Here is a 13,020-nt window from a genome sequence, read left to right as displayed (position 1 = left end):
TGTCAGGTAAAGTTGATGCTTTTTTATAGTATTTTTTATGTACTATTTTATATTATATATGGATATTCTTGCCACTCTGGATATCACCCTACATTGAGATTTTGTTTACGACACTTACTCCAGAGTAAGATGGATTATTGTTTTGACTTAAACCCGAGCCAAGACTAAAAAGGAGGCATTGTCAGCTCCGTTTTTACCAGGTGGTGGGAAGGGTAACCACGGGGGTTCCAGGTACTTCTCCTGGTGGCCTTTTCCTAGATCTGCCTGTGTGTGATCTAAAGGCAGTCTTTGATTCATTACTCTTCCTAAGTGGAAAGTCATCAGAATTTCCCCAAACCCATGAGGACGGGTAGACTTAGTGCCAGCACATGAACATAGTGCCACCCCACTGAGCAGGTTTTGCCTAAGTTTCTTTAATTCAGTTGGAGGGAATTCTTAGGAAAGCAGCTCGCTCGTTTTACTTCCCATCCCACCCTCCCTGGAGGTGCAGAGAGCAGTCTCGGGTAAGTTGCCTCACACCCTTTCCTAAGGCCTGTCTTCCTAGGAACACCCCTAAATACGTCACTCGCTGGAGAAAAGGTTTCACATCTTTTAGTCATTTTTATCACTATGAGCAAGAAGCCTTATTGGTGACGTTACCACTTAGAAATGTAGGAGGTTATTATTCCAGCTGAAAGAGGCAATGCAGGGGGCTCTGGCCTTTTCAAACCACCACCTCTGCTCCCCCAGCCCCTCACTTCTCTCCAAGACAGCATGAGAAGTTTTCTAAAGTTGAGGCCATTCCAAGAACTAGGACTTGCGTCCTCATTATCAGGGGGTAAAGTTCTTTTCTTCTTCACACACAGTCCCCCATACTTTCTTGATTCTTGACATCATTGTGGGTTCGGTCATTTCTGTCAGGACCAGTAGTGTGTGTGCTGCATTCTGTCCATACGGTGAAAGGGCACAGGACTAACCCCGAAGGGCCCCATGGAGCCTTGGAGAACTGGATTTTAGGACAAAGCACTAGGGTGGCTATGACCGTGGTATCTTTTCAAACTGACCTTCCCACCCATTCAGACCCAGGCTTCAATCTTGACTCCAGCCCACAGGCTGTGTGACCTAGCTGCTCCAGGCCCCGCTTCACCTTCCATTGGTGGGGTTGGCCACGTGGGCCTCAGCAGGACAGCGTGGTGACTGACCGCGACACGAGTGGGGAGCCTCCAGACCGACCTGGTGCCCAGGGAGTGCTCGGTTGGTGGCGGCTGCTTGCCGTACCCTACCGCTGCAAAGGCAGACTTTTCATGGAAAAGAAGATCATTGTGTGGCTACCTATAAGACACCTGATTCCATGACAGAGGCCTATTGCCGCCTCCAGGAACCCTATCCCCACACCTGAGAACCCCGTGCCAGGCCGGAAGCAGCACAGAACATGTGAGGAGGCTCATCAAGGATGCCCCAGGCCCCCAGAGACCACCCAGCTGCTGAGCGGCTATGGTGCACCCAGAGAATGGGGGAGATTCGGCCCAGGGTGGGAGGGATTCAAGGAGACTTACTGAGTGGATGACAAGGGAATGGAAAGCTGGGGGACCTAGCTGAATTCCAGTCAGATCAGCACGTGCTGGAAGTAGTGTCATATCCCCGAGCTGATCACACCTTGTCAGCCAGACTGACCCCGCGAGCGCAGTGGGAGAAGTTGTCCTCTGCACTGTAAACATTATGGCCCTCAGCACACACGGAGACGTCCAGCCTTACACTGATGATACTAAAGAACTGATTTGAAACACTGGTGGTCTGAAAAGGCTTAGGTTTGCATTAAACATGAGTAGTTTTGCAAAGTATGGGGTAAAAAGTGTATGAGGGAGGATATAGGGGTAGGTATTGCTGGAGTCTGGGCCACTTATAAAACCCATTTGTGTATATTCTATATTTACTGATGCCCTGGGAGCTGTGGAATAGAATTGGTTTTCGTTAAAGCCATAACAGATGGGGGCTGTGCCGTCTGTGGTATGCTGAAGTAACGTCCATGACCAGAGGACCCTCCTTTGCACGAATTCCTATACAGTTCTTTAAGATTTAGCTCAAAACTCACCTTGCCACAAAGCATTTCCTGCTTAACGCCACCCCTCTGGCATCATTCTGGAACTCTGAGGATCCAGCACTTAGATGTTTAGTCTTAATCATTGCAAATGTCTTGAAAATCTCTCACTCTGGGGCTTCCCTGGTGGCGCAGTGGTTGAGAGTCCACCTGCCGATGCAGAGGACGTGGGTTCGTGCCCCGGTCCGGGAAGATCCCACATGCCGTGGAGCGGCTGGGCCCGTGAGCCATGGCCGCTGAGCCTGCGCGTCCGGAGCCTGTGCTCCGCAACGGGAGAGGCCACAACAGTGAGAGGCCCGAGTACTACCAAAAAAAAAAAAAAACTCTAACTCTGGGTGTGTGTGTGGCTCCCCTACTCCCTCCACCCCCTTTTCTCTTTAAAATCTTTTAAATCCACCCAACGGGTCATTTTAGTTCAGACCCATTTGCCCTTCACCTGGCCCAGGCCCTGTCCCAGCCGGATGCCCTCCATTTCTCCACTCTGTGATCGGAGTGGTCCCTGCACAGAGCCACTCTCATCTGGTCCCCTTCTGAGACCCTTCAAAGGCTTCTGGGCCCTTCTTGTGGAGGCCAGGATTCTTCACGTGGCGGCGTCCTCCCCTCCGGGCCCTGCTCGCCAGGGCTTACTCTCCCTCCGCCCCTCCTCTTCCCTCCAGCGTCAAGCACCTCATGCCTTCCCTCCGTGCTGCTCCCTCAGAAAGAACACGCTTCCCTCTTCATCTGGCTGCCCCTCCCCACCTCCCTCAGGCCTCGAGCCCCTAGTCCTTCCCTTCTTCCTACTCTGTTATCATTGTTTTGTTGCTGCTGCTGCTTCTGTTTGTCCCTCTGCTCCACGAGAAGGCACCTTCTGTGAGGACAGGGACTGTGTATCTCCAGGCCCTGGTGCACACGTGGCCTGGTGCAGAGAAGCAGACATTCAACCAGTATGATAATCAATGAATAACTCACATAAGAGGGATTGAACAAGATAATATACCTAAAGTGTTTATCATTGTGCCTGGGACATGTTGGTCCTTATATGCGTGACTGACTCATTGATTCATTCATCAAATTGTTTATTAAGTGTCTGGCCACCCTTTAAGGGGACACAGCGGCAAACAAAACGGGCATAGAAATCTCTGCCCTCGTGGGCCACACGTTCTGTGTGTGTGTTTCCCCTCTTGTCCCTTTCAGCCCCCTCCCGCGACCTTCCGCCATACCCCTCGTCTTAGGACACTGTTGCCCTCTTCTCCCCGCCCCACCTGGGACACAGGTCACCAAACTGCAGCCACTCCTGTCAGAATCACCTTCGCCTGGGAGGCAGCCCGGGGGCTTTTAGTAGATGCCAGCGGCCCCTCAGGCTGCTGAAGGAGGAATTACTTCCTCTGCCCTGGCTGGAATAAATAGGTCAGGAGTAAAATTAGAAAATCAAAAGCCCGAATCCTGGTGAAACGCTGCAGTGGAAGTGCTACTTACAGGACCTCAAAACTGCACGTGTTCTCACTTACCAGCCGGGACTGCAGAGAGCGGCCCGGTCGCCTGGAAGCCTTTGTAGAGCCAGGAATCACCTCCACTGCACCCGCCGCAAAGCCGGAGCATCCCCACCGCCCCCTCCGCCAGGAGGAGGAAGAGGGGGCTTGAGCTGTGCAGAGCCACTGCTGCCCCCAGCCCTGACCGAGGCCCACCATGGGCGCTGCCTGCCCGCACAGTCAAGTCTGAGGAGCTGTGAAGGGAAGTCTTCACCTCCACGGTGACGCAGCCCTGAGAGGGAAGCGTCTCAAGGAGGCCCAGCCATCAGTATCCCAGTGGTGCGGTAGATAGTCTTTGTTGAACGCTGTCTGTACCTGGGCGGGGCCTGTTTCCCTCCCTGAGGTTTCTCACCCCACCTCGTCCCGTCCAGGTCCCTGCTCCTCTCAGCACACTGACGTCCCTGACCAGGGCCGGTGGGGTTGTGCCCTTCCTACAGGTGATTCACGTGTCCTCCAGAGTCATCTGGAAGCTGGATCTGTGGCCCCGACCAGTCAGGGAAGGTGGGCTCCCTGCACCCTGCACACACGCCGCGTATAAACTGCTGCTGCTTTCCAATGGGGCTGAGAGATTGATTACATCATCCTGTTTTCGTTGCAGAAATTTCCAGAACTGAAATTCAAATATGTGGAAGAGGAGCAGCCCGAGGAGTTTTTTATCCCCTATGTCTGGTCCCTGGTGTACAACTCAGCGGTAGGCCTGTACTGGAACCCTCAGGACATCCAGCTGTTCACGATGGATTCCGACTGAGGACGGGACGCCGTCTCCCACCCTGACCCCCTCCAGCCAAGCAGCCCTTCTAGTTATTTTCTTTCTGGGGAGCAGAGGTAGACAGATGCCCTGGTGCGTCTTCTATTAAAGAGGGTCACACAGTCGTGTTTTCCTTGCACACTTGGGTTTGGAGAATTGGTGCCAGTTGGCAGTAGATCACTCAGTTTAGATTATAGTGCAAAAAGGGAGGGGAGTTACACAACAATAATAAATGTAAAAACCTGCTATTTCACATGCAATTTTATTTCTAAACCAAAAATCTAGAGCTTTTCCAGGAACCTGATGCCTTAGGCGTATAACACTGTACCAGTACATACTTCTTTTTCTTTTCTTTTCTTTTCTTTTTTTCTTTTCCCCCGCTGCATGTTCAGGATTTTTGTTTTGGTCATGTGTGTGTGTGTGTTTCAACATTGAGAAATACCAACGTGAAAAGATGACAAGACAGGAATTAATAAGGAAATGAAGCCGTGTATGCATGCAGTTGCCTTTCAGAAGGCCCATGATATAAGCCTGGGCGGTTGGATATAAGCCTTTAGATCCTGGAATCTTTCCCTCAAAGAAAGAAGTGGCTCCTTCTCATGAAGCCCGGGTTAGCTTTTTTGTGGATTTGGCCTCTGAGCTGTAGCTGAATTAAGTTGGAGTCTAGACTAATAGGAGAAAAAGGAGACCGATTTGATTAATACAGTATTCCACATGAGAGTAAACACATGTTTTTCTCTCCGCTTCTGACTGTGTTTAGACTCTTTGGGGCCTGTGTGATCGCAGTTGTCTCCCTGAGCTTCTCTGAGGGAAACAGCCGCTGGGGTCGCCCTGAGCAGAGCAGTGGGCACTGAGGACAGAGGGGACCTGCCTTTCGAGTCACGCTCTAGGTCCATGGCCACCCCTTCACGGCCTAGTTTCACTCTCAAAGACACAGAAGTATTTGCTTTTCTGCATAGGAAGCACATAATCCCAGATGAGACCGACCGAGCACCCGTTTCAGCCTGCCGTTGCCTAATCTGTATCGGAGGCAGCTTCTCTCCCCTGTCCCTGTGTCCCCGGCCTGGACGCTGGAGTCATTTTGGTTCATCACCATCTTCTGAGGGTCTGGGAGGAGACAGCTTCTGTCACACCGAGCTCTGGGAAAGGCTGAAAGCATGACGTGTCAGTGCACGTCCGTGTGGTTTCCGCTCATGAAAAGCCTGGCCGCTCCATCACCTCAGCAGCCTCTGAGGTCGGCCAGGCAGTTTCATCTTCATCAGGACAGGGGCTGAGACCGAAGCCCCCTGCGGCTGACTGACTGAGGAAGGGCCGTCACTGGCGGGTGGACCCAGGAGGCGTGTGCGGCCTGCCCGCTGCTTCCTCGGCCTCAGGCCTCTGACGTGTCTGCACGAGTGGCTGAGGACTCTGGTTCTTGCCTAAGGTCGCACGGACAGGGCCTCAGACCCGCAGACGAGTCATGTGAAGCGCTTCTGCGTAGTCTGGCTCGTGGGGAGAGGCAGTGGGAAGGTGGAAGGAGGAATCCTCCAGTCAGAAAGGGGACATGATCGGATTATCATTTCAGGTAGCAATTATTTTTATTTCCTATATGGGAACGTGATATATAGCTTTAATTTGTTTCCAAAGCACTTTGATCTGCTTTCCTTCATTTAAACCAAAACACAATTTTTAAAGGGTCACATGGAGCAGCTGAGCCCCTGGTAGGACCCCAGAACTAAGAGTCACTGGGCTGCAGGACCGTCAGTTCTTGTGACAGGAGGAGATATGGTCCCCCAGAACTTGGTCATCGAGCGCAAACTACCAAGGAAGCCTTGACGAGGGAGTCCTGCAGTCTCTTCCCCAGGCCACCTGGCTCACCAGGTGCCCCCAAAGCCCCATTCTCTGGCAGTGTCCTCTCCCTCCCTCCCCGCCACTTTTAATTAATCACACAGTAGAAGTGCTCGCTGGCCTAAAAGCTCAGCTGGGGCTACAGCCTCGGAGGAAGTGTGTGAGTACACACTCCCAGACACCACTGCATCACTGCTTCCACTCTGCAAATCCGCCAGGAGTCTCCTCTTTATTTTTGTGGAAGATTTATTACATGACAATAAATTTAAACGATAAACTTGAATTATGCTTGCATTAATTTGCTTAGAAATTGTTTGGTTTTCCACAAAGTAAAAATGTGTAGAATGAGGCAATACAGGACCATCATGTGTTTGAATGTAAATTAACATCTGATTTTACCCAAGATACGGAGCTGTTATTGCAACGTGTCATCTCTTCAACAAAGGGTTCTGTCATAATATTTATTTTTAAAAGAATGTGCCCCTTTCAATAGCACCTTTCCTATCGAGAGTTCAAGGCACTGTGCAAAAAAGCTTCAGAATTATAACTCTGGTTCCCACATCACCCACTGAGGCTGGTGTCACAGGATCTGTAAACAACAGCCTCGCAAGGTTGGCATCACAGGATGGAAGCAAGGCTGTGGAGCAGCTCAAGGACAAAGACAGAGAAAGGAAAGAAAAGAAGATCCCCGGAGCATAGAAAGTACACTGCACACACAGTCCTCTCCTTCGGAAGGAAATCGCAGGAACTGTAGAAGACGGAGAGAGGAAAGAACATAGGACCAGTGTCAATCAGAACACTCAGTAGCTTCCTCCAGCTTGTTTAGGGTACCCCCAAGAGGAACGTTTAGTGGGGGGTGCTTTTAGGCCCTAAATTTCTTAATATATCATTCTTTAGGCAACATACTGCCCTGTAGGTTCTGTGGAGCCAGGGTTTTGCATTAGACGTTGTACCTCTCTGCATAACTGAGTCACTGCTTTCCAGAGCCATAAATTAGAGGTGTGGTACTTTCTGATACTTTATAAGCTTGAGTTTGCAAGGTCAACCCCTTGGTCTCTTAATCTCCTGCTAAGCACTATGCCTGCAGTTTCTGTAGCTGCCATTTGATATTAGGGGCTGATCCCTGGGCATACTGACACCAAATTCAGGGCTATTCCAGTGTCCTACGTCGCTTCCAGGAGTCAGGGAGCTTCTAGTCTCTGACAAAGAGCCATGCTTCCTATGAATATGACACAGCTGAGGAATGGATTATAGCACAAGCCACAGCAAATAATGCATTTTTATTTTTTAAGAATTCAAAGCATAAAATTTGATCTCATTAGGGTACGTCCGTTTGGGATCTCCCACCCAAAGCCAGGGAGATTCATCAGGAGCTCCCCACCCGCTTGATCAGGTCATGTATGGCAACCCCTACCGTCCTGACTTCACAAAGCTATCAAAAGTGCCAGCTACTCAGACACAGCCTCTGGAAGTAGCAGAAGCTCCCCTCCAGAAGGAAAGCAGTCTCATACGACTAACCAGGTAATGCTTCACGATTCTGTTGGCTCTGGGCTGACTGCAACAAAATTTTAAAATATTTCATCCAGATTTCCAAATTCCCCTTAGCTGGAGGGTTGGTTTGGATTACCTGGTGCTCCATTACTATCAGCAGACTATCTTTCATGGGTACTGTGACCCAGCTTCTAAATCACCTCAGTCACCGAATGTGGATTGAGGTGAAACCAGATTACTAGTGGCCCCAGTGCTTAGCAAATGTATGTTCTCTCTGGAGGACATGAACTGTTACAGACTGAATGTATCCTCCAAATTTCACGTATTGAGCCCTAACCCCCAGTGTGATGGTATGAGTAGGTAGAGCCTTTGGGAAGTAATTAGGTTTAGGTGAGGTCATGATGGTGGAGCCCCATGATGAGATTAGTGCCTTTATAAGAAGAGACATGAGAGAAATCTTTCTCTCCAACATGTGGAGACACAGCGAAGAGACCACTGTTTATAAGCCAGGAGGAAAGCCCTCACCAGGAATGTAATCAACCAGCACCTTAATCTTGGACTTTCCAACCTTTTCATACTTTTCAGAACTGAGAAATCAATGTCTCTTGTTTAAGCCACCCAGTCTATGGTATTTTGTTATAACAGCCCAAGCTGACTTAAGACAGGAGCACAACCCAAGGCCTCAAATTATTTCTGTTACAATCAAATATCCAGGTATATGAGAAGACCAAATAATATAAATTACATGAATTAAAACCAGAGGGAAGGGCTCCCCTGGTGGCACAGTGGTTGAGAGTCCACCTGCTGATGCAGGGGACGCGGGTTCATGCCCTGGTCCAGGAAGATCCTACATGCCGCGGAGCGGCTGGGCCCGTGAGCCATGGCCACTGAGCCTGCGCGTCCGGAGCCTGTGTTCCGCAACGGGAGAGGCCACAACAGTGAGAGGCCTGCGTACAGCAAAAAAAAAAAAAAAAAAAAAAAAATACCAGAGGGGGAAAATGGGCATTTTCCAGATGCCCATGCTCCAGATGTCTCACAGAATTTGAAACACCTGTGCTTTCTGTGTTAAAGGAAAAAAAAGCACGTGCCCAAGAATTTCAGAGAATTAGAAACAATAAAAGGGACCAAGTGGAAATTCTAGAACTGAAAAATATAACAAAAATGCAGAATAATTCAGTGGGTGGGCTCAAGAAGAGGTGAAAAGTCAAAGTTATAGAAAATCAAGTTACAGAAAATTTCAACAACGCAATTAGAAAACTTGCAATTCTATAACTTGAGTAAGGTGAAAAGTCAGAGCAAAACCAGAATCAAAAAGATAGGGCTTCCCTGGTGGTGCAGTGGTTAAGAATCCACCTGCCGATGCAGGGGACACGGGTTTAAGCCCAGGTCTGGGAAGATCCCACATGCCCCAGAGCAACTAAGCCCATGCACCACAACTACTGAGCCTGTGCTCTAGAGCCCATGAGCCACAACTACTGAGCCTGTGAGCCACAATTACTGAGCCCGCGTGCCACAACTACTGAAGCCTGCACACGTAGAGCCCGTGGTCCACAACAAGAGAAGCCACCGCTTGCCGCAACTAGAGAAAGCCCACGTGCAGCAACAAAGACCCACTGCAGCCAAAAATAAATAAATTTTAAAAAGATAGCAAATAGAGGGTTAAGAGACATGAAGGATACAGTGAGGATATCAAAAGCGTAAAAGAGTGGGATAGTTAAATAAATATTGGCTGAGAACTTTTCCAAAACTCATGAAATATTTCAAACCATAAATTCAAGAAGGCCCAACAAATCGCAAATGGGATAAATAAAACACAATCCACACCTAGACACATCACAGTAAAACTGTTGAAAACCAAAGAAAAGGAAAAATTTTAAAGCTACTGAGGGGTGAGGCATGGGTAGGAGAGGGATTACCATCAAAGGAGCAACAATTAAACTGACAGCTAACTTCTCAGCAGAAGCAGCCTTTGAAGTGCTGAAAGAAAATGACTGCCAACCTAGAATTTTCTAATTGGGGAAAATATCCTGCAAGCATGCGGAAGAAATAAAGACATTTTTACATAAACAGCTGGAAGAATTCATCAGCACACATACCCTAAAGGAAAATTAAAAGTATTCTAAAGGCAGAAGGAAAATGATCCCAAATGTAAGGATAGAGCTTCAGGAAAGATTGAAGAGCAATGAAAATGAGAAATGCACAGGTCAACATAAATACTAACTACATAAAAATAATTATGTCTTGTGAAGTTTAAATATATATCGAAATGTGCTCAAGTAAAGGTATATAGGTGGGGAGGGCTTTAATAGGGTTTAAGTGTTCTAAGCCCCTTGCATCATCCAAGAAGAGAGTTTTTAAAAATCCAATTTAATGTTAGACTTCGATAAGTGTAGGATGTGTATTGTAATAAATATTAGTTAAAAGGTGTATAACTTTCAAGCCAATGAGGGAATATGGAATAATTCAATGAACAGGTTTAAGAACTGCAAAAGGAGGGAATAAAAGAATAGGTGGTACAAATAGAAAGCAGTTTGTAAGATATACATGATAAATCCGTTATTACATTAAATGTAAATGGACTAACTAACACTCAAGTGTTGACAAAGATTGTCAGGCTTGATTTAAAAAGAATTACCATAGTAGTTGTAAGATCTAGGGATGTAATGTACAACATGATAAATATAATTTAATACTGCTGTAAGTTATATATGACCATTGTTAAAAGAATACATCCTAAGAGTTCTTATCACAAGGAAAAATTTTTTTTTCTATTCCTTTAATTTTGTATCTATATGAGATGATGGGTGATCACTAAACTTACTGTGGTAATCATTTCATGGTGTATGTAAGTCAAATCATTATTCTGTACACTTCAAACTTGTACAGTGCTGTATGTCAATTACATCTCAATAAAACTTAGAAGAAAAGAATTTAACAGTAAAAAATGAAAATTAAAACAACTATATGCTGTTTACAAGAGACACTTTTAAAACATACTAATTTTGAGGACTACCCTGGTGACGCAGTGGTTAAGAGTCTGCCTGCCAATGCAGGGGACACCGGTTTGAGCCCTGGTCCGGGGAGATCCCACATGCTGCGGAGCAACTCAGCCTGTGCGCCCAACTACTGAGCCTGCGCTCTAGAGCCTGCGAGCCACAACTACTGAGCCCACATGCCACAACTACTGAAGCCCACGCGCCTAGAGCCTATGCCCCACAACAAGAGAAGCCACTGCAATGAGAAGCCCACACACCACAACAAAGAGTAGCCCCTGCTCTCTGCAACTAGAGAAAGCCCATGTGCAGCAACGAAGACCCAACGCAGCCAAAAATAAATAATAAAATTTAAAAATTTTTTAAATGAAATCTATTAAAAATTTAATAAAAAAATACGAATTTTGAAAGAAAAGGATGGAGAAATATACACCCAGCAAACAGCAACTATAAGAAACTGGTGTATATATATTAATATTACAGCAAACTTTAAGGCAAAAACTTTATTAGAAATAAAAACAGTCAATTCAATACCAGAAAGAGGTAGTAATTGTAAATTTTATGCACTTAGTGATACAATCTCAAAATTAAAAGTTGATAGAACTAGGAAATTTTGGCAAATATGCAATCATAGTGAGATTTTAACACATCTATTTCAGTAATAGTAAAAACAAGCATACAAAAATCAAGTTATAGAAAATTTAAACAATGCAGTTAGAAAACTTGGCCAAAGAGATACATGTAGAACACTACATTCAACAGCTTCCTTTTCAAACACAAATGGCACATGTGCCAAAATTTGTATGCTGAGCTATAAAACAAGTCTCAACAAACTTCAAGAGAGTTAATTCCAATGAAATATGTTCTTTGACCACAATGCAGTTAAGGTGGAAATCAGTTACAAAAAGATAATGTAATAATCCTCATATATTTGGAAGTTAAATAGATTTCTAAATAACCCACCTGTCAAAGAAGAAATCATAAAGATAATTTGAATTATTTCAAACTGAATAATGAAAATACTACATACTGAAACTTAGGGAGAAGAAAAATTGTGAGTTGCAACTGAAACTATGCTTATAAATTTATACCTTTAACTGCATATGTTCGAATAAAAGAAAGGCTGAAAATCAATTATCTGAGCAACCACCTAGAAATTAAATTTAAAAAAACAAATGAAACCCATAAATAAAAGCCAAAATATAGAACAAAAATATACGATAAAGGGAATCAAGAAAGTGAAAAGTTGGTTCTTTAAAAGCATTGACAACCCCGTAACAACACTGATCGACAAGGAAGGGGAACGAGTGGGAGAGTGGGAGTGGGACAGAGGAATAGCCGGTATCAGAAGTGAAAATGAACGAACTCATTCAGGTTAGGCAGACGTTAAAAATATTTAAGAGGATGTTATAGATACTAGTAAATTCTAAATCTAGATGGAGTGATGTTTCAGGAGTGTATACATATGTCATAACTAATCAAATTGTGCACTTTACATATATGCAGTTTTTGTATGTCAATTATGCCTCAATAAAGCTTTGGATTAAATGAACAAATTTCTGTTTTTAAAAAAATAGCTTTCTAAAACTGACATCAGAAGGTCTTGAAAATTGGAATCATCCTATATCTATTGCCTAAATTGAATACATAATTTAAAATCTCCTCACAAGGAAATCGACAGGCCCAGATGGCTTCACTAGTGAATTTAGCCAAACATCTAAGAAAGAAATAATGCCAATCTTACACAAACCCTTCCAGAAAATAGAAAACCTCCAAATTGATTTTATGAGACCAGCATAAACTTAGATGTCAAAAATCTGACAGGAACAGTATAAGAAACTAAAATTGCAGGCCAGTCTTTCTCGTTATTGTAGTTGTGAAAGGTCTAAACAGAACATTAGCAAATGGAAACTAGCAATATATAAAAGATTAAATTGGACTTATCATTCAAAAATCAATGAGTCATTCACATTTCCAGAATAAAGAAAGAGGGCTTACCTGGTGGCGCAGTGGTTGAGAGTCCGCCTGCCGATGCAGGGGACATGGGTTCGTGCCCCGGTACGGGAAGATCCCACATGCCGCGGAGCGGCTGGGCCTGTGAGCCATGGCCGCTGAGCCTGCGCGTCCAGAGCCTGTGCTCCGCAACGGGAGAGTCCACAACAGTGAGAGGCCGCGTACCGCAAAAAAAGAAAAGTAAATGATAATAGGTGTGGACAAAATTTTTTGATAAAATTCAAAAATCATTGGGTGATGTGTTTAAGCAAACTAGAAAAATAAGGAGATGTCCATTTGATAAAGATAGCTACAAAAAACCTACAGCAAACACATCATACTTAAAATATCAAAAACTTTCCTCCTAAGATTGGGAGCAAGAAA

The 13,020-nt window shown here is 45.6% G+C and overlaps 1 protein-coding gene across 2 annotated transcripts in view; it reads left to right on the top strand.

Annotated features, from left to right (window-relative positions):
* The window catches only part of DYM (dymeclin), a 379,359-nt gene extending 367,144 nt beyond the window's left edge, over positions 1-12,215 (top strand). For both annotated transcript variants that reach the window (XM_030867896.2, XM_060310367.1), the window contains one exon: positions 4,184-12,215. In XM_030867896.2, the coding sequence (XP_030723756.2) occupies positions 4,184-4,333 (150 nt within the window). In that variant the 3' untranslated portion in view covers positions 4,334-12,215. The remainder of the gene's footprint in view (positions 1-4,183) is intronic.
* The last annotated feature ends 805 nt before the right edge of the window (positions 12,216-13,020 follow it).

The sequence above is a fragment of the Globicephala melas genome, chromosome 13, assembly GCF_963455315.2.
Source record: "Globicephala melas chromosome 13, mGloMel1.2, whole genome shotgun sequence".
NCBI lineage: Eukaryota > Metazoa > Chordata > Mammalia > Artiodactyla > Delphinidae > Globicephala > Globicephala melas.
This window is presented reverse-complemented; position numbering and strand designations above follow the sequence as displayed.